The sequence below is a fragment of the Nipponia nippon genome, unplaced genomic scaffold, assembly GCF_047370975.1.
Source record: "Nipponia nippon isolate SJK-2023a ecotype South Korea unplaced genomic scaffold, ASM4737097v1 scaffold_37, whole genome shotgun sequence".
Lineage (NCBI taxonomy): Eukaryota > Metazoa > Chordata > Aves > Pelecaniformes > Threskiornithidae > Nipponia > Nipponia nippon.
In genome coordinates this window covers 1,693,921-1,715,820 of record NW_028262355.1, presented here as the reverse complement: position 1 = coordinate 1,715,820, position 21,900 = coordinate 1,693,921, and the positions used below count along the sequence as shown (strand labels likewise).

Here is a 21,900-nt window from a genome sequence, read left to right as displayed (position 1 = left end):
TAAATAATTGGTAAATAGGGAACACATCGCTGGACACATGTTTCGGATTACACACATGATTCTGTATTGAATGACTGCGAGCAGGACTAATGCAGCAAGAATGGAGGGTGGGTTCAAACATTAACACATGGGCATCATATTTTTCAGGGTCTCTGAACAAAGAAGAAACTAAATACAGTCTCTTCATAATTTGTCACTGTCTGGGAAAAACGTATCCCGTTTCAGGATAGCATTTCTGTGCTCAATCTTGCCATTCCATTGAGAGCTCTTCCTTTACAACGTATTGCCGCTTCTGTGCGCGCGACATAGGAAAACCACTCTCTCTTTCTCCCTCAAAATAAGTCTGATAGAGTCAAATTTAATTCAGCTGTCTGTACACCAGTTACGCAGAAGCCTTACAGGTAACGTTTAGGGATGGAAAATCTTGCAGAGGGACATAAGCAGGTAGGAGCGCGACTGCAGTCTCCTGCCCCTGTGCCTCTGGGAGCCACCCGGAAAAGTGCCTAAATTTCCCGTGTAAAAAAGGCATCCAGATTTTCATCAGCTCCTGAAAAACCCAGTGTGTGAATCAGAAGAGCAACAATACAAAGATATGCAGATTTTTTTAGCAGCTGTAAATATTCAACAAGTAGTACTGTTGAGCTACATCTGAACCGAGGGCCGCAAAAGTATTTCTTGGATCTCAATGCAAGTCCTGTTCTCCTCCTGCACCACTGAACCTCCCCTGACGTCTGGGCACGCACTGTCGTTTTTCCCCGATTTTCCCCAGAAAGCCGTTGGAGCTGGCCCAGCCGGGAGCCGCCGTGCCTCCGTCCCGGTCCCCGGGCGAGATGGCGTAGCCCCGCCGTGCCATCCCCGGGTGGGGACGCAGGGCTCGGGCAGGCGAGCCGCGCTCCCCGATGGTCGTGCAGCTCTGAAGGCAGCAGGGAGAAAAGCCTTGCGAGGGACTCTAGGGTGGCGTTGGCAGTGGTTAATTGTATGCTAAGCGTTGGCTTTTTATTTTCAAAGGTCTGAAGCAGTGCAGTGTTTAAGCAACCAGTTATGGAGATAGAGCGCCTTTAGCATATGCTGTACGAGTCTATCGGATCCATCTGATGCATGTATTAATCCCGCTTGCTGCTTTCGCTTCTAATGACATGTTGTTTGTATGACATTATGCACTGTGACATGCAGCTTTTCCAGGAGAAACATTATGTGCATTTCCCCTTGAGGCACTGGTTTCACAGTAATTTTATTACCAGAGCAGTCACATAATACTGCACTGTATATTTTACAAGAATGTTAAGCTTCCAGTTACAGGAGGGTGGTGAACTGTCGCGCAGTATAAGAAGAATATGACTTTTATCCGGCAATGTCACTTCCTCATAATTTGGGAAGATCATCAGCTGTGAATGCCGAGATGGTGCAAGTTTTTCCACTCTTCTTAACATAGAAGCATAATTTCCAGTCTGCTGTTTCAGAAAGCACTATTCCATCAGAACAGCGTGAGTTTGTACTAGAATTTAAACTATAAAAAGTCTGGCTGGAGTTCTCTAGTAGAAGGCTCCAGCCTATCAGTTACACTAGATGCTTTGCTAGATATAATTATACTCGCTGAGTTACAGATTCCTGGAAGTTTATTCAATAATCTAAGATTTACAATCAGAATCCCACCAGAAGGATGTGAAAAGGCTGTACTTCATCATTCTGTCCCTTTGCCTTCCAGGGCAGAATTGTTCTTCGCAGAAACATGCTGAGAAAGTTTTAGGAGATTAACAATAAACACGCTCCTCAACAGAGTTCGAATCAATCCATCAAAAGGTTGCAGTCTTTCGCGACGTCCTCAGTACATTAATAGCCTCGTGAGTGGGGGAATAGCTCACGAGTAAACGCGACGGCTTTTGCGGTGCGTTTTCAAGCCCTGTTTTACGGTCCTGTCCCCAAGTTATCTTTGCCTTCTGCATCATGGCACAGTTGGCTGGTGCTTCGTCTCGGTGGAGACCTGCCTCCTCGCGTGGGGAGGCCAGCGCCCAGGCTCCCGTGTGCGTAGTCGTGTTCTCTAATAATAAGTGCCTTTAGACCAGTTGGAGGAGATAACGACTAGCGTAGGTAGATAAGAAATGCCTTGCTGCTTTAGGCGGGTGGTCCATCTCGCTTAGCATTCAGTGGCAAAACGTGGTCCTGGCCGTTTCCGCAGCTCCTGCCCTTCGTACTGCCCCAGCGCCCAGGACTGTCCCGTTAGGGAGCATGGAGGGGACATCCCTGCCCGGTTCTTCAAGCGCCTGTGTAGGGACCTGTTGCCCATGCAGTTGTCTGACCCCCTTTGAACCCGCTGAAGCCCTCCGCTTGCACGGCTTGCCCTGGCTGCGCGCTCGCTCCCTGCTGCGTGGAGATGGACTCCGCTTACCTGGTTTAATTTCTTTTCCTGGAAGTTTCACTGAGCCTTCCCTTGCTTTTGCCTCAAACCTTTGTCCATCGATTAATTAATTGAAATTTTTCTTGAAGTCTGGATTTGGCTACTTCATTCAAGTAAAGCCCAATGCAGAAACGTCTTGGATAAACTGTGCCCTTCCAGATTTGGGGGAGTTTCATGGCGTTCCTTGCGCTAAGTTGTTCAGTGTTTTGCATAAGAACTTGAAAACGTCTTGTTCAGACCAAAAGCTCATCTATGCAACGGTCCAGTCTCCAGCAAAGCCTCTAAGGATTTCCTTGGGAGGAATATAAAAACAAAGCGAGCATATATGATATTTTTCCCAGCCGTTCCAGTGCTGGGTACAGCTCGGAGTATTTAGGAAGCTTGAGTTCATTCTTCTCCATGAGGTGGCCCAGCCTTTCCTGGAGGCTTGGCCTGGCGCAGCGACGCTACGCGTTTGTGAAGCAGTGCCCCTCCTCTCTCGTTTTGACTCTGCTCCCCCCTCAAGACCCGCTGTGGTCCTCCCTCCTTCTCATGTTGCCGTATCACCAGGTGAAAGCCTTTCTGCCCTCCCGTTTGGGTTTATGTAGCCCAAAGGGGGGTTTACCCCGCTGTAGCGATGGCTTTTCCAAGCTGGAGCATCCACACTGATTGAGTTCATCCTCTAAAGGAACCACCCCCTGCTTTTTCTGACTTCTCTTCTGTTCTGTAGACCTTGATGGTCTTTCTTGATGGACTTACCAGATCTTTGCTCCGTATCCAAAATACAGGTGTGTCGTGAATTCACAGCGGGACGTAACGGGCTTCTGGGTTGTCTCTGCTCTTCGCCCATCGTTGCTCGTGGTTGGGGCTTTCTTGGGGGGCAGTGAGGTGCTGGTTCTGCTGCTTAGCCGTCAGCTCGGGTCGTCAGCTAATTACTCGCTGTCGCTCTAGGTTTTCTCCTCTTTCTGGACTGCTTGTGTGTATTTATGGCATAAGGCTTTTTTCCCCCCGTGTTTGTTGCCTGGTGGTTTTTATGTGTCTATGGCGTTTATTGCCCAGCAAGTCAGTGTTACAAGAGCTGCTCTTAACACATAAGATTGTGTTTTGTTATCCTGAATCAGGGTCTTGCCAAATGTCCCAACCTCGGCCTATGCCACGTCTTTTTCCAGGCCGTGTATGAGTATGTTGGAACAGTGCAGATCTACACAACTGGGAGTTGGCTGGTAATACTTCTCCCTTATAAAGCTAACTGTTAATTCCTGCCCTTGTCGTCTCTGTCTTAATCATGTCATAATCTGCAATAGCATCCTCGCTTCCCTCTTATCTGAAGACAGTTTAGTTTCTTTAGAGCCTTCGGGAAGTGGCTTTGGTGAACCCTGAGACTACAAATCCGTTACATTTACTGGATCTCCTGCACCGATGCGCTCGTCATGTTTTTGAAAGAAGTTAGATTTGCAAGACATGTTTTCTTCCACGAAAGCGGTGTTGGTTGTGCAATATGGTGTATTTATCCATGTATATATTTCTCTTTGTTGTCTTTCCTAGTAGAGAAGCCAGATTTAAAATCTAGTGGCTCTTTGAATTCACAGAACTTTGTTTTCAGTATTGGTTTTTAATATTTTCTACCTTCTTTACTTCGGCACTAGGCTGGTCTAAGCAGTCAGTTTTACACTGCGGCTAGTAGTTAGACAATTTTGTGTTTGAGTTTCTTGAGAGCTCTTAGAAACATCATTTGACTCATCTTTATTTTTCTTTTTATTGATTTATTTTACAGCCTTTAAATTGACACTTCAGTTGGAGCCAGTTTTTCTGACTAATCCCTTGTAAAATATCATCTGTCCCCTGGCAAGGCAGATGAAAATAATCTGTTGAGCATTTCTTCTATTACCCTTTTTTGACTTGAATTCTCCTGTTGCATCTTGGTTGTTTGCAGGTCCCACCAACTCTCCATCGTTGTCCTTATTTCCGATGGGCTCGAAAAAGCTCTTAATATGAACTTTTGAGCCATTAAAAATTGCTCTTTCAACATATTTTTCTGGTCTTACATGTAACTTGCATTAAATATTTGCCTAAGATCCTCCACCTTGCCAACTCGTACATCTTACGGTTTTCTTCCAAAAGCTGAAGGGAAGTGGAGGAGCACTTGTTGGATGTGATGAAAGCCTTTTATTTAGGTAGGATCAATATCTGTTCTGCACTCTGCGGTATTTTTTTGGAAAACCACCTGAGGATCGGTTTTACCCAGAGGTGAAGAGCAAGGCTTTAGACAGTCTGAGTCCCTGCCGTGATGACCCTAAAGTTATTTCGGAGTTCGTTCAGCCGGGGTTTGGCACACTCTCCGCAGGTTACCTTGCGAACGCCCCTGCCGGGAAGATTTATAGGGCTGCTGTGGGAGCACCGTCGCGGATTTCATCAGATTGCTCTTCGGTGCAGGATGACAAATCTGATGCCAGTTGGGCTGGGCTGCAATCCTTCTTCCCCGCGACTCTTCCCCGCCGGCCGCTCGCGCACGAGGAGCGGGGTCTGCACGGACGCGCTCTTGAGTATCTGCATCTGTCTTCACGATGCGTGTCCCAGCCTAGCCCAAATAGTTCCTCCTCTTCATAGAAATTTTCTTCCATTCTCCAGTGGTGCCTTTCGGAGCTCAGGTAAATATCCCGATGGTTTAAACCGGACAGTCGTAGTGGACGCCGAAGCTAAGCCTGTCCCTGCTCAGCCTTTGGGGCAGCTGTATTTAAATAGCGTTTCACTGAAGCCGGTGGCAAAGCGATGGGCCAACAACCGTGTGATATCGATAGAAACAGTTGAGTATGTTCCATAGCCGTTCCCTGTGGAAAGCAGCACTGTACATTACCGTTCTCTGTAGTGATAGCCTGCGTATCTTTTCCTACACGTGAGGTCTGGTTCTTACTTCTGTAGTGCCCGGTCCCGGGATGATGTTAGTTTTCTCCCATTGCTCCTGAAATCTTTGGGCTCTTGCAGCAGAGGCTCTTTGCCGTGTTTCTTCTTAAGACTTTATTTTTCTGTTCTTCCTTCAAATATGGGGTTTTCTTTAGTCACCTACAGATTTCAGTCGTGTCCCTTACATTACCAAAATGGATGTTCTTCATGAATTTGTCCAGTTCTTTTTAAATCTATTTATACATTTGGTCTTTGCATACCTTAAAGCAACGAGTTTCCCCATCTGACTGGACACTACTGGAAAAAAAAAAAACAAACAACTTTGTTTGGTTTGTTTTAATGGGTGACTTTCAGTTTTTATACAGGGACAGTGACAAATAATGGTGCGAGCTTGCCTTCCCCACGCTACAAACCTCTACTCTGTTGCTTTTCAAGCATCCCTTTCCCACTGAGCCTTCCTCTCCTCTGCAAACGGGAGCTTTGCACACTGCTGCCCATCCCTGAGGCTCTCCCTGTATGTTTTCCAGGCCTACCGCATTAATTTGTCTTCAAAGTCTTCCAGGAAAAGTTTAATATTCAGTATATCTGAAGAATTCCTTTGTTCTTAGTGGTGACTAATATAATACGTGGCCCAGCTCCGCGCTGTCAGGTTCCTAAGAGCATGTGGAGCAAGACTGCGGTCCCTGCCTTTGCTTCTCCCGCAGGACCAGTATAGCTCGTCTCATTTGGAGAAACCAGCCTTCAGACAGACAAATGGAGGACTTAATTTTAGAATAATCTAGTTAGAGTCACTTAGGAAAAGGAAAAAACAATGCATGATTTACATTTAGATTCACAGTTCACTTTAGAGCGGAGTAACTGAATTTCTGGACATCTGCCCGGTATTATTCAAGTCGCAAACCTTTAGGTTGTGATTTAGAACATGAAGTTACCCTGAGAAGTTGTATCTCTAGCTGACACCGCCTGTTCTATCTGTCTTCGCGTTCCTTTATATATCTTTCTTTATACATCTCGATGCCTAATTTCAAACTGAGCTGAGATCGCAAATAAGCTGTCATTGGCAGATGAGCACATTTTCAAGTATACAATAATAAAAGTTCAATGAAGAAAAGGGGGAAAAAAGGAGTAAGCAGAGATGTACTTGCAAACCGCACCGTACAGGTTTGTCCAACGGCATCTGGGACACGCGTAGTCCTTGAGGCCTTTCCAGAGGAGTCCGCTGTAGGAGAAATGCTGAAACGTCCGAGTTCTGCAGTCGGGCTAAATGTAAAGAGGCTGCATTTCTTCAATTTGATAACATGCACCTTGCATGCGAGAAATAGGAGAATGCTGTTCTGTGCCATTCCTTAAGTTGTGCTAACTAGACCCTGTTGATGCTGCTGCTAGAAATTTGGGGCTTAGGCAGGATGGGGGATCAATAACTGATACCTCTGACAGCAGGGATGGGGTAACTGCGAAGCAAGGAAGGCTGGGATGAGAGGGGCAAGGGATGGAGGCTAGGAAAAGCTAAATGGAGACAGCGGATGAGAGAAACGCTTTCAGGGTGGGAAGTGGAGGAGGTGGAGCAGAAAGGTTGCTCCGAAGGGGCATGGCAGGACACCCCTCGGAGCAGGGAGGGCCCCGAAGCTCAGATTTCCCTGCTGCTGCTGCGGAGCTGCAACATCCAGAGGCAGATCAGCTCGTCTGCTTTGGATGCTGGTCCCCAGACACGCAGCTATTTGTGACTGGGGTTACACCAGTGGCCAAATCAAGGAGCTGTGGAATGGATCCAACCCTGCTCCTTCCCGTGCCCTGAATATTTAACTGCATAATGCTGGGGTGAAACTTGGAGGAGACTTTTTAATATTACTTTTTAACGACCAAAAACGTGCCTGTGCTTGCACTTTGTAGTACGAACGTGGGCAATTTGGTCCCTGACTCCTTTTCCCGTGGGACGCCCTGGGCTCAGAGCCGGGGGTGGGTTTGCTCCTGAACTCCTCCGGGCACAGGATCCCCTGGCCCCACGGCGCAGAGCCCACCACGGGGCTTGGCAGGGAGACGGGGGGACTGACGCCCTTCAAACCCCGCTGCGATACGGGATCCGCTCCCGCCTCAGCCCTCGCATTCCAGACATTAATCCAGGCTTTCCCGGGTGGTTACTGACTGCTCGTTTCTCATTTTCTGGCCGCCTGACTTAGGGTCCTCGCAGATGAATGCAGAAGTATTGATCACGGGCAGCAGTCAGCCAAAACAGCGCTTTTAGTTTATAAATGGACATAGAGATGCTGAAACTGGTGGGGTGTTTTGCCCTAATTTTTCTTCTCTTCAGTTTCTCCCGTAACAGAGAAGTTTCAATCCCATCACCTGAGCGTGAGAAACTGGTGCCCTGCTACACCAGGATTTTTCTTGCCCTAAATTTCCTATGTAACAGACGCAATCCCATCACCTGAGAGATGGTGAAAAATCATTTCATTAAATGCTCGTGAAATGTTCAAGTGCAGTCAGAGGGAACACTTTGGAAAAGCCCATGTGGAATTTCATAACGTCTTTAAAACGTGCATTGAGAAGTATACAAAGGAGCAGGGTCACAAAGTGAACGAGGAGAACCCAAAATACCGGGTAGCCGCTTACGAGCGGTGCTTTGTCCTTCCCTGGCAGCGAGGGAGGCTGGGGCCGCCCGGGAGCGCGGCCAGCGCCTGGAATTAATGGCTGCTCCCGGGGCAGGCGCAGAGGGAGAAAGGGGGCTGAGCTCTGGTGTTCCTGGCTCCGGGGAGTTTGCCTTCGCCGCCTTTATAATGTTCCCCTGCCGTAGATTTTTGACGTTTTATATGTGAAATATTGCCCCAAGTGCCTTAGAGTTTTTGAAGAGGAAAACCTTGGTTAGAGCGGGTTTGCACATCCTGGAGCACAGACAGGTGCGCGGGGCGGGGGAGGCAGGAGCCCTTCCCCAGCCCCAGGCTTCGGCTCGCCGCGGGCTTGCCTTGCTCTGCGCTTGCTTATTTTCCATATCTTTGAGCATCTTCTGCTATTAGAAGCGTTTTCGTTCAGAAAAAGTAAAGCCATACGGCCAAGTCCTATGAAATATGCAATGTATTTAAAAAAGAAAAAACCAGCATGTCAAGTTTGTATTTTATCTGCAAAAATGGAGCATGATGTGTTTGATATCTACCTTAGCAAACAAATTAATGGTAATTAAAGATTAATTTTATGTAATTAGCATTAAAATGCAATTAAATTATGAGGAAGTGGACCAGGAATAGAAGTGTATGATGTCTCTCTGTCTGTTTTTACATCGAGTCTTTTGTTTTTCAGCAAACAGAGGAAGTGGGGCAGCAGGCAGCTCGCAGACTGGTGATGCGCTGGGGAAAGCACTTGCCTCTGTAAGGAAATATTTACTTTGGAATACACGTTTACCGTTTTGAAAGTGTGAACTTTAATCAGAATTGGACGCCTGGAGTTTGCGAAGATGAACAGCAAACGGGAGAGATCTGGTCTCAGAGGTCACCCGCGTGGAGTTACTGCCAACCGAAATATCGAACAATCAGTGCAAAATGGTGTTTAAAAAGTTTTAGCCTTAATTTTACGGTAGAATAGAAGTGGAAAGAGGGGCAGCCTTCACCTGGCCACGTTGGCTGGGTGCCGAGGAGCCGTGTCTGTTAGGCTTTCACACACTGCATTTCCTCGGGCGAGGGAGGTCCGAACAGAACCCAGTGGCAGGATGATTTCTGCACTACCGAGCCATCCGCAAACAGGATTCCTTTTGAATTTGCCTGTAGATTTTCTGTTTTTCATGGCAGTTTCCACCGATTCAGTTACTGTGGTTGCTGTTAAAGTCAGCGGTTACCACCTCTTACCTGGGGAGCTGGGGCACGGCAGTTTTCCAGCGCGGAGCGGGAGGAAAGCCTGCCGTGCCCCAGCTACCGCTGCGGTACCAGTTGGCACGGACTGACTTTTAATAAGGACCACTATAGTTATTTTCTGGGCAGAGTGGGTTCCATTGAGTTCTCATGAGAGTTAATTTTTTTTTTGCATATTCTTCGATGCTTCATTGAAAAAGACGAAAAGTCAGACTCTAGTTTGCCTGAAATAACTGATACAGTACAGAATCCACTTTGAAGTGGTGCCCTGACAAATGGCACGGGTGGTGAGCGGGGCCGCCGCGGGGCGGTGGCCCCCTCGCCCGGGCACGGGGCACGCGGGGGCTTTCTCGCCGGAGCAGCGGACCAGTAGTTGGAGTTTGCCGCTGCGGATTACCCGCTGTGCCAGGGTTTAACGTGCTCTGCTCCCTTTGCTTTATTTTGGCCGTTAAGGGATTTCAGCCTAACAAAAAAGCAATTTTCAGGCGTGCTTTAAGGCCTTGTTTAATGACCCTCATTCGTAAAGTAGTCTATGCAATGAAAATGTGTATATCTACCGTAGCAGATCCGTGTGACAATCAGAAACCATCGCTTAATTGGCTAGTGTCTGTTCCCGTCAAAAGGGGTCTGTTGTCTAGCTTCCTGCATCTAATACAGTTTTGTCTTTATACAAATATTAATATTTGAATAAGAGGCTTTTTAACCTGTCCTGCTTTCATTTAAATGAACTGAATGCATAAGAATTCCATATTTCTTTCTGCATCAGTTTGTGATGGCTTTAGATTAATTCTGTATCATCTTTTAAAGATCTATTCTCCAGATCACACCAACAACAGCTTTTCATCAAATCCTTCAACTCCTGTTGGTTCTCCCCCTTCTCTCTCAGGTATTGTTGTTACAATTCTATTTTACTGAACGTTACAACCTATTTTTGGTAGGAGATGCCTAAATGAGCTCCTACGGTACTGGGTGTGAGAGGTGCATCCAGGCGGCTCCCGCGCTGCTGCGCAGCACGTGCAGGTGGCTGGTGGTCCCACAGAGACGAGCGGAGAGGTGGCCTCCACGCTGGATTGCCAGTGCAGAGAGAAGGTCGTGGCAGCTCTCAGGCGGATGCATTTACAGAAAAGCAGTGGGTTTATGCGCTTGTTGCGCAAAACCTTATTGCGGCTTCCTGCAGTGCCCTCGGGGTCTCGCGGCAGACGGTTCCTGCCCTGCGCAGAGCGGGTCCCCGTGCCGTGGCCGTGCCCCCGTGCAGGGACACCCAGGCCCTCGCGGCAGCCTCGCTCCAGGGTGGCCGTGCCAGGCGCAGCTCCTTCTGTGTTCCCCCGTCCCCTCCCGGGCCTGAAGCGAAAGCCTGTTTGATCCATAAAATATGTCTCTGGACAAGCTGAGCCCCTGTGAATCCGGTTGATTCATTTTATACTGGTGTTTATAATAACTGCATATTTTAACTAGACCCACTTTACTAATAAAAGCCTAAACTGAAAAGATGCAGAGGCCCAGGGTAGTTCTCATGAGCATCAGGTGTTTTAAATGTTTACCCGAATATAATTCAGATTTCTTAAACCCCGAGACTTTTCGGCTAGAGCATTAGGCTTCTCCTCCCACGCCGTGGAGAAGGCCTCTTGGCTTCCCGTCCCTCTTTGAGATGAGGTCCGTATCACACATAACCAAAGACCCCGGTCTGCTCTTCTCTGTGCCTGAGCCCTGGATCCTGTTAACCTCACCGGGAGTCCTCCAAGGCAGCCGAGGTCGCCGGGTTTCCCTAGGGCAGCGCTGGCGAGAGGGGTGATTCACCCCTCGTTCCCCGTGGGGCATGAGTAGCACGACAGAGGTGGAGGGAGCTCCTGGGCTCCCGATCCTTTAAAATGGTGCCCCAGCCTCAGAGACGTAGCCCTAAGAGCAGCTCTGCAGTGAGGAGAGCCTTTTGGACGAAGGGGTAGAGAGAAGCTTGGGCTGGCCGCTGCATGACGAGGTCCAGGAGGACACCATGTCCACCTCCGTCACGCTCACCTGCTGTGAGGGAGGACGTAACACCGGGGTGACATCCAGGCAACAAATGTCCCCACAAAGCCACCCCTAGCAGGGGGTGGGGGACAGAGGGACCGTCTGGCCTGTCACAGCCTGAGGGGGCACCTCAAAAAAGGACTTTCTGCCCTTATTTTGCCCGGAATCGCCCCCGAGGGGTAGCACCCCTGGCAGCCGGGCTGCGTTCCTCCTAGCGAGGCGCTGCCCTCCTTCCCGGCGGAAGGGGCCGAGCCAGAGAGAGAAATCCCAGGCGAATTTGGGCTGCGTTGCTTTCTGCAGGCTCTACTGGGTAAATAAGGAGAACCCAGTGTCAAAATAAATAGAAATAAGGAGTATAAGTGCATTTAAATAAGAGCTGAAAGTGTTTAGCATGCAAGACGCTTTCCCTCAAGGATATCAAGGGCTAGTTAAAAATTATTTTGAAAGTAAAGATTGCTGCTTGTTGCTTCATTCAGCGCTGTAGCAAGACCTCAACTAAAAGCTCCATGGGGACCAGAAAAGGGAAGATTTAAGTTTTAATTAGAACTGACATAATTTTTACTTTTATGAGGAAAAAAAACCTTAACCGTAAGAGCCTAAAAAAAAATTGCCATGAGTTCCACCCTGGCCTGTCTCAGTCCCAGCAAATGCCACTCAACATAGACGTTAAGATCAAAACCCTAATATTTCCATCTCCAATTCTTAACCCCGTTTTATGAGATCATTCAGAAGATCACTCACTCAAAAGAACATTATAAATTGTCTGAGCGTTGTGCTATATATATAAAAGCTGTCGGGAAAACACTTGAAAAAAACTTCTTTTCCCCACGTTTGCCTCTTTCACGAGGGCAAATTTTTCCTTAGAAAATGCTGCTGGAGCCCAGGAGCCCTTTTTCTTCCCGCAGCAGCAGGAACAGATTTAGAGCAGCGATACAAACCAGAAGGTTTTCGGTCAGACCTTTGGCGGTCTCGCTGGGCCAAGGCAAATAATCTGCCCAAAGAGAGCGCAAACCTTATCAGCGTCTACGTGAATGTTGTGTGCGGTGCTTTTACTGACTTCTTTTTTTTAAGATTTTGTAAATTTGATGGTGGGATGACGTAATCGGTGGCACCGAGCGTGTCTGGAAGCAAGGCGAGGAGAAGGGGCCGGTCGGTGCTGGGCTGGCGCAGGGGCCCAGCCGCCGCAGCGCCCCGCGGCAGCGCCGCTTCTCCTTCCACCACCGAGACGTTTCCTCCGCGCGCGGCTCCAGCTGCCGAATGAATGCAGCCCTCTATGCGGAGGAGCAGCCTGGGGGAACTTTGTGGCCTGCATCTACGTGCTTTGCTACAAAGTACCTTTTTTTTTTTTTCATCCGTGTGTATTTTGGAAGTTCTCCATATGTCTGCTCTATAGTCTATCTGGAATACGGCATTTACATGTCTACAAAACTGTCCAAAAAGTTTGAAAGACATTTTTGTTTGCATAGTTCTAATGGTAATTCCAATTTTACTATTAGCAGGCACAGCTGTTTGGTCTAGAAATGGAGGTCAAGCGTCATCATCTCCCAATTATGAAGGTCCCTTACACTCTTTGGTATGTTTTGATTAGTGACCTCCTCTGCCTCAGTATTTTACTTGCTGTTCTTTCCATTTCTCATCCATTCTTCTCACACAGGTTTTCATTTCGTTAGTGACCACTATGCCCTCGGACTTGATTTTACCACCTCTAAATTCGTACCATGGGTGCCCCGTGCTCTAGATACGTGATGCGGTTTGAGATGCTGCTGCTCAGGGTCTCCTGTGTGACAGGGGATGCGGTGTTGGAACCTATGGAAAAGGGGAACGAGGACCACAAAAAGAGGGGCAGGTGGAATAGATCGAAGAGAAAATGGGAGTAGAAAGCCGTGGTGGCTGTCACGCAGGACGGAGCGTCCGTCAGTCCCGTGGAGGGAGGGAGGGAACGCGGCCGACGCAGCGGTGATGGTCAGGAGTCTTCTCCCTGGGAAAAGCCGGCAGGCTGAGCTTGCCAGGCCTAAATGCTGTCATGGCAGAGAGGGCGAAAGGGGTGTCGGGAAGATTTGTTACCTTTCCTAATGGAAAGATGAAGTAAGAGTCGGAGCTGGCCAAAAGCACGTTAGGACAGAGAAGAACTGCAGAGAGTCCGATGTCCTCTGTCTCGCTCTTCTCGGTTGGTTGTGGGTCTCCGTTGGAAGTTTAGGGGGTTTCGCTCATCGGTTGGGTGTAAAATAAATAGTGCTAGAACTTAAAAGTTTCCTTAAAGAAAAGGCCATCGGGTAACTCCCGCGGGCACAGTGTTTAACCCCCCTAGCACGGGGCGGTGCAGCCCTCCTGTTGGCTTCGTTAGAAGTTTGCCAGAGTCAGGAATGAGCATGGACTGGTTTTTTCCGCCCCGATAGAGAAATCCTTCTCACGATTGACCGCGGTATTTTCCAGGCTGGCTGTCTTCTGGAGGTTTTTTAGTTATTTTGGTTTTTGGAGAGCAGTGGCTTGGGTAAGAGATGTGCTGAAGAGATCCATAAGCTACGCCTAACTCTTTTTGCAGCTCAGGTTCCCCAGTGCTCGGGGGCTGTCCCGTTGAGCTTCCCCCTTCCGTATTTTATTAAAGAGCAAAGACTTCAGGTGCCAGGTCTGCACGTGGCTTGCGCGGGGGACAGGCGAGGGCAGCGGTGGGGCCTGGGGGAAGCAGAGCAGGGGGTGCAGGGGGGTTTCTGTGGGCAACAGCTCCCGCAGCGGCTTGTTCCCAGAGCGTGGCACGCAGACACGGGTCCCTCCTCTCCCGGAGCAGCCTGTGCGACAGGCAGGCTGAAGCCTCGAGGTTGTTCTTCCCCGCAGCCCATCGCTCCTCCTCGTCCTCGCCCCGCCAGCAGCACGCCTCGGGGCTGGTTTTTGGCCCTAGCGGGAGCACGGTGTTGGGAGGCGGTAACTCGGGAAAGCAGTGGCCGGGTTCCCGAAGGCTCTCCCCAGGGCTGCGGGTGGGCTGGCTCTTGGGATGGCTGGAGAAGCGGGAGGCCAGGGCCCTTCCCTCCCGGGCGCTTGGTTGTAGGGACCCCGACGGCATTGCGGCCGGGGGGATGCGGAGCAGCCCTCGCCCCCCAGGACTGCCCCGGCGGCTAGGCCTTGCCACGGTGCTCACGGCCATAAGCTGCTCAGTTAGGGAAGAGTGTTTATTGCTGCTTTTACCAGTGATATAAAGTGATTGCAGGATGCATACCTGTAGGGAAAAAAATCCAACTAGCAGCGAGGGAGTGTAGGACCTGGTAGTTTCTCTTTCTCTCTTTGTGTGTGATCCTGGGATTAGATGGGGGGAGGAAAATCCCCGTCAGAGATGGATTACAATTAGAGGTATATTTGTTTCTTTACTTCTACTTCTTTTTTATTTTTTTATTATTTTTTTTTAAGTATCACTAAAACTTTTCAAAGACATAGAGGGCAACATATGTACTGTAATGATTATGTTCATGAGGAATCATTGAACCTGTTTTGCCCATGAAAATCAAAGCTGTACTCGTGTTAACCATGCTCTCTCCTTCCCCGCAACGCTACTCTAAACATTGCCCTAGGGAAACAAAACCACTCCTTTCAAAAAAAAAAAAAAAAAAAAGGAAAAAAAAGAAAAAAAAAAGAAAAAAAAGCCAAAACCAACAAAAAAACCACCAAGGGGTTGAGAAGGAAGGACTGGCTGTCAGTGACCGTGCCCCCGCGCGCCCCACGCACACCGGCGGCAGCGCCTCGTGCCCGGCGCTGGGCAGCCCTGCGCGCCTGCTGATGCTCTTCCCGCTTTGTTTCTCGCCCCCGAACAGCAAAGCCGGATCGAGGACCGCCTGGAGAGACTGGACGACGCCATCCACGTGCTGCGCAACCACGCGGTGGGGCCCGCCACCGCCATGCCGGGGGGCCATGCCGACATGCACGGCTTGATAGGGCCGTCGCACAACGGAGCCATGGCTGGGCTGGGGTCCGGCTACGGCACCGGCCTGCTCTCCGCCAACCGGCACTCGCTCATGGTAAGCCGCGGGACTCACCAGCAGCGCCGGGGTGAAAAACTAACCGACTTGGAGGGCTCGGGGAGGGGGAAGGAAGGGAGGGATGGGTGTAAGGGTCTGCGAGGGCTTGCAGCTAATGTTACGCACCAGTGTGTGCACGCGTATTCGTGGAGGGAGTGATGCTGCCTTTCATTGGCGCAGTGTGTACGTGTGAGCTGTTGTACAGGTACAGATGCGTGTGTGTGCGTTTCACTCTGCTGCCAGTGAGTGCAGCCATTTCTGTTTGCCCCTGCCTGTGCCTTCAGCGCGGCCGGCACGACTCCTGTCACTGGTACCGCGCTGCTCGGCTCCGCGTCCGGCCTCCTTAACCATCCCTGCTGACCTGCCTCGATGGCTGGGGGCACGGTGCACCAAGAAGTCACCGGCAGACACCGCCGTGGGTGTCTGAGCAGCAGCCGCCCCATGGCAGCGGGCAGGAGCGTGCCGGTGAGAGCTGCCCCACGGCAGCGGGCAGAAGCGTGCCGGTGAGAGCTGCCCCATGGCAGCGGGCAGGAGCGTGCCGGTGAGAGCTGCTCCATGGCAGCCACCAGGAGCATGCCAGTGAGAGCTGCCCCATGGCAGCGGGGCCGGCACATACCAGCGAGAGCAGCAGCGAGGTCGGGCTCTCCCGTGCCTTTCCATCAGTGGTTCACGTGGCCACGCTTCAGGGGCCGCCTACACAGCCCCAGTTTTCCCTTCTCATGGCCACGTGCACAGAGGTGCAGATTGTGTGTGTGTGCGTGCATGCATGCCAGGGGGGCATGGGGGGTGTGAAATCTTCAGGGGTTCATTTATTCTTTGATTTCCAGGCCAGGTGAACATAAACTCACTGCCCCTGCCCAGGTCCTGAAATGCTTTTCCTTTTTCGCTTCCAAAAAGATTTCAGTAGCGCTGGGTTTCGCTCAGGACCCACCACTTGCTTGGGAAGCTGGGTGCAGTTTTTAGCGTGAGGCGCGGTTTTGGCGTGCAGGGCTGGAGAAGGTTTAGGGAATGAGACCTAATCCTGTCCTTGTTTTAAACACATGCTTAAATCTGGAGGGAGAAGGTAGTTCAGAGTTGGAGCTCTGTGTTTCACTCTGGATTACGTGACCCTTCTCCGGCGTGAAAGAGCCGGTGCGCAGAAGCCTGGCTCTGCAGACCCTCCTCGGGCTCGTGAGCTCGGGCTTGCCTTGCTGAGTCCCCGGTCTGTCGGTGCTGCCTGGCTGAGCGGTGTGGCACAAAAGCCGATGGCATCAGGTCTGTAATTTGCCTTGTGTGCCCCACTTGGGTCTCCAGGACAGACATCTTGCACTTTGCAAAGGAAATACTTTGCAGTTGCTTTCTCTGTTGCAAAGGAGAAGCGTGTCTCTTCAATCTTTTTCTTTCTTAGTATGTCAGAAGAATAATAAGGAAGACCATTTAACACAATGCATTTGAGTCTACAGAAATGTTAAAGTCCCTCAGCAGAAGTTAATGAAAAAATAACAGTCCTGCAGGAGCTGGGAAGGAGCAGTTCTCGATTAGGAAGCGGCAAAGTTGCGCACGTGCGGAGCTGGACTAGATCAGTGCACTCCTCAATAGGATTAAAAGGCGTTCGGTTTGATACTTCCAAATTTCATTCCAGAAATAGAGTTGCTTACTCACACGTGGAATGGAGGAAGGGAACAAGGAGTTATCGGGCAGTATTTTCAGATGGTTCAAGCTATTTAGGTTAATTAAGACGAGGGGAAAATATGCAGAAAGAGAAAGGGACCTGACAGATCCCTGGCCAGCTCGCTGCTGCGCGGCGCTGGGGAGGACTAGGCTTGATCCCCTGCTCATCCCACACGCTAAGGGCAAGGCAGGGCAGATTAGAAGAAAGAATTTCAATTAACCATATACATATAGGGAGGAGAGCGTATGCCTCTGCTCGAGTCGCGTGGAAATTTCTCCTCGGCGTGCAGGAATCCCTAAAACCAAGACCAAAAGCCCATTGAATTGCAAAGGCGCTTGAGAAAGGACACCAAAACTGATGGAGCGGCAGTATATGCCTTGGGTATATATATATAACTGATGGAGCGGCAGTATATGCCTTGGGTATATATTTATGTATACGTACGTGCGGGTATACCTTCCCTGGAGCTGTCTTCTGTTTTTGGTTTTCCTATCTCAAAAAAAGCGTAGTGGAATTAGGAGGAGTTCGGGGACGATTGCAAGCATGGAAGGATTTTCATGTGAAGGGAGGTTGAACAGATTGTGGTGATTTTGTTTAGAAAGGAGATGAATAAGAGGAGACATAATAGAGGTACATAGAATAATGGACAGCATAGAGAAGGTAAATCTAGCTCTCCTATTCATCCTGCCTTATAATTAAAGAACAAGGGGACATTCAGTGAACCTGACAAAAAGAAATACTTTTTATTCAACACACAATGACCTGTGAAATTCATTGCTCCAAGATGTAATCAAGGCCAAACGTTCAGAAGCATTCCAAATAGGATTAGGCATCATATGGAAAATGCAAACATTTAGAGTTTTATTTGACAGGATTCAGACAGGATTCCTCCCTTTTTTTCACAAGGGAAGGGGAAAAAGAAAGAAAAAGAAAGAAAGAAAGAAAAACTTTGATGCCCGAGTGTGACGCAACTGCTAGGGGAAGGAAGGAGCTTCTTCTGGTGGCCAATTATTTGATAATTGCCGTGTCCCCCGGCCTGGGGATGCCCCTGCGCTAGGCGCCGTCGTGATGGTCGGGGAGGTGATTATAAAATAATGAGCCTCCGGCGGTACTGGGAGCACGGCTTTATTCAGCAGGGCCGTTCCCGAGCCTCCTGCGATGCCGGGGAAGTTCTCCGGCGGCTCGGCCGGCCTGGCTGCCGTTGCTCCAGCCGGCGGGGCCGAGCCGAGAGCTTTCGGCCGCTCTCCATCCCACCCGGGGCACGGCTCCGTGGCACGCTCCGTCTCCGGCCGAGGGCACGGGTTTACGGCTAAGCTTGAGTGCTGACCGCCATCCAAAGCCTTCACAACTGAGGTCTGCCATCTCGTAGGGAAATTCAAATATCCCAGCTGTCTCCTGCTTCCCCGCTGCAAGAAAAAGTCTGCTTTTCAGGTATCCGTACCCAGCTATCCTTGACCAAACGGTTCTCCCCTTCACGCTTGTCCACATGCAATGCCCTCGGCTAAATATTTGCCCGTGGTTCCTGCTGCTTCAGGTGACTAAAAGGTAACATCAGTTGCTGAAATTAAGCACCTGAGAAAGGAAAATAAAGAGAGGTTTTGTTTATGTTTTTTATGGGGCAGCTTTGTGACAGGCTCTGCTCCTCGTTAAATGAAATGTTGGTAAAAGTGACTCTGTCGTGGGTAAAATATCATTCAAAGCCACAACTGAGACTGCGCCATTTGCAGATTCAAAAAAACGTGAAGTGTTAACTGAAAATGGTCTGGTGAAAGACTCCGAGAGGTAAAAAGATGCTTTTTCAGCAGCTCGGTTAAATCCATCTCCTCTGCCCTTCCCCAATAAAATTAGCATGAAGCAGACATTGTTTTGCTCTCCGTGGCAGTCGCGGAGAATTCACAAAAGGAAATTCTAGATTGTAATTTAGCTTGGCCTCAGGTAATATGTTAAATACACTTGGGATACATATAATCTAAGATTTTAGCTTGTACAAAGCTATTTTTTCCTCCAGTGTTTAAACAATACTGCTTTTAATGAAGAAATCTGGCTTTATTAAAAGCCAGATCTGTGACTTACAACTGTTTCTGCATATCTGCTCTCAATCAAGAGAAAAGAGTTTAATTTTTGTAGCTTTGTTCGCTTTGCATATGTTAAACTGATGCAACATGCACCCAGGGCATCACTTCAGAGACAGTTTGTTCCATAAATATGTGCTCCTCGCTTAAATACCAGATGTAGGTGAAGTTAGATTGAAACAAAAAAGGCAGCAACAATGAGAAATGGAAGCGCCGGTGTCGTGCGTCTTAAAAAATGCTTTTGTGTTTTTAGGAATAGGTAGGCTCTTGCTTTTTCAGGAGAAATGCCAAGTGATGGGGTCTGGCTGGCTTTGTTCGGACTTGGCTAAATAAGTTTATGGTCGGAGCAAGGTAACGGAGCAGGAGGATTCGGATGCGTTGAGAGCAGCGCCGCTGCTGCAAACAAGACGGGGACATGTCTCTGAAAACCCAGAGTCTGCCGCGTTCCCAAGCAGCATTACTCACTGTCTGAAACCGTAACTTGGGTGAAAGAGTCGGGCCCGAGAATTTCTTTTGGAAAACTGGTATGAATTTTGAAGTAAAAACATAAGAACAAAGGAAATAGTTTTTGAGTAGAGTCAGTCTGAAGTTAGCCTTTGACCATTTGATACATTCCACGCTGAAAAGGAAGTTGAAGGGGGAAAAAATTAAAAAAAAAAAAAAAATCAAGGAGGATACTGGTAATGTTTTCCACATTTGAATTTTAGTACATGAAACAGGCTATAAAAGGCCGGCCAGCTGCAGTAAATAAAGTAGCAGTGGGAGGTATGGACCGGAAACTTGTAGAGAGCGCTGGTGGAAGCGGCTGTGCCCACCGCGCACCTCCGCGCGCTGCCCGAGCGCGCCGGGGCGGCCCCGGAGCCGCGCAGGGCCCGCGCTCCTGCCCGCGCCCCTGCCCACCCTCCTGCCCGCGCCCCTGCCCGCGTTCTCCCTCGCGCAGCAGATGTGCGCCTTTGCTCCCCAGACGAAAACAAGGCAGAGATGGGTCAGATGCTGCTGGAAATGGGAATCGAGTGCTCCGGTTTTCATGGAAGGAGGCCAGGTTTACAGCTGTGCAGCTGGGAGCAGAGGTCTGCTCCCTGCGCGCCCGGTTTGCTAGAGCGGGCTGTCTTAAAAGGGATTTCCTATTTTACATTCCCTCGCCTTTTTTATTAGTGGCCCAGTAAGGAGAGCATTTAAGCATTTACCAATTTTTAGCAGGCCCCTGGAATTTGCTGGTGTCCCTGTTTCTAATTTCCCTTGTGCCATGAGCAAACCGGCACGCGTTAATTCACACCATTTACAAATACAGTGTACTTGATACCAGTTTAGCAGCAAAATGGTTTAGTGGGGAAAGCCTGGAGGAGCCGCCTGCTCCTCTGCGCCCGCTGTGTCGCAGGAGCAGCACGTGCCGCCGGGAGGAGGGCGGCAGGAGAGTCTCAAAATAGGGGTATCATTTCGGAAATCGCAGCCCTGGGGTGCGGGAGCTGGGGGGGGAAGCCCTCGCCGGGCGTTGGGCACAGCTTCCTCGGCCGGCAAGGGTGGAGGGGAGGAATTTGAACCCCCGGCGTGCCTGGCATCGCCCATCTTGTGCCCCAACCGCAGAGCTGGGGTGCAGCAGCCGTCCGCCCAAAGCTGGTCCCGTTGCAGGGCTTCTCTGGGGGTTGTGGGGCTGGAGGGGAGCGCGGGGGGAAGGGGGGTGAACCGCTCGTGGAGCAGGGCAGACGGAGGTTCGGGTTTCCCGTCCGTCCCTTCAAGACCTGGGTTCTGCAAACACACACGCGCTCGACTTTATTACCACGAGTCGTCCTGTTGGGGCTATTCGTGACGTTGAAGTTAAGCACATGCACGAGCGTTTGCAGGATTGAAAACATCATCGTTAAAATGGAGGTCGCCTCCCTTCGCCGGGCTCGTAAAGCCCTGGCCGCCCGCAAAGAAATTTCTGGGGAGAGGCAGAAGTGGCTTAGAAACGAGGACGATGTGGGGTTTGTTGTCAGGCTGCTCATAACGTTTGAGTCTCGGTAAGGATCTTTGAAGGCAAAGTTTTCGAAGTCGCACGTCGAGATGAAAATTTGGAGTTTAGGTGGATTGAATCTGCCCGTCTCCATCTCTCAAGGGCATGAGCTAAGCGTGTATTTTCAGCTTTAGCTGTGAATTTCCTGGCTTTCCGCAGTTCCTGTTATTTCAGAGGTTATGCGGATTGCGGGCATTTTATCGTAACGTTTCAAATGGAATTATAGAAAAGAGCCTTTAATGCTAACTTTTGCAGAGGAATCTTAGAAGACACAGGTTTCTTCTGTAGCGGCGCACCAAGGTGTTGATGAAAACCATTACAAACCAGAAACGGGTATCCGTTAGTTCTCCGATAGCGCCTAGGCGGCCATCCGCCGGCCTGCGTGCTTCACGCGAGGGCCCACAGGAAGAGAGCGCGTTCGTGTGTGTTTTTTTTCACATCCACATTAAATTAACTTATGGAATTTTCCACCCTTAGGAATTGGAGTAGCAGCTCATGAAGTAATTCGGTTATGTCATCCGTACATAAACAAAAAGAGTCAAGCGACTTGGCGTTATTTAAAAGACAAAATTTGGCTTTTGCTGTTTTGTCGTACTATCTTTTTCTCTTCTTAATTTTTAGCACAGTTGTAGCTGCTGCGCCTGTGGTTTGTTTTGCTTGAGTGTGGTTTTTAGTTAGCAGGTATAACATAAATTAAAAAAAACTGGACAGAATGACCTTACTGGAATGAAGTCTGACATAACAGGCACCAGTGTAGGGTTTTTATATAGCCCCATTTTCTGCCTAATTGGTTGACATTCCTAATGCCGCGCAATTACAGCCTTTATCATATTTTTAAATTATTTTCGAGCTATAAACTTCATTTCGACCAGGAGAGAAACCGCTGACCAATATTTAAACGACACCTTTTCAGGAAAGCGTTGTCCCCGCACAATGGCTCCATTCATTTCTAACCGGCTAATTAGGCACATGGTTAAAACCCCCTCGTATTTGGTTTCCCGGGTTTCGTTTCTGCGGCGCTCGCTGCCTGCGAGCTGCCGGTGGCCGGCCCGGCGTACGGGC

The 21,900-nt window shown here is 49.5% G+C and overlaps 1 protein-coding gene across 24 annotated transcripts in view; it reads left to right on the top strand.

The window, feature by feature from the left end:
* The window catches only part of TCF4 (transcription factor 4), a 239,753-nt gene that overhangs the window by 203,090 nt on the left and 14,763 nt on the right, over positions 1-21,900 (top strand). For 19 of the 24 annotated variants that reach the window (XM_087772702.1, XM_087772700.1, XM_087772701.1 and 16 more), the window contains 4 exons: positions 8,567-8,634; positions 9,919-9,997; positions 12,615-12,691; positions 14,919-15,122. In XM_087772702.1, coding sequence (XP_087628828.1) covers positions 8,567-8,634; positions 9,919-9,997; positions 12,615-12,691; positions 14,919-15,122 — 428 coding nt within the window. The remainder of the gene's footprint in view (positions 1-8,566; positions 8,635-9,918; positions 9,998-12,614; positions 12,692-14,918; positions 15,123-21,900) is intronic. The other 5 variants (XM_087772699.1, XM_087772696.1, XM_087772716.1 and 2 more) reach the window with 2 other exon arrangements.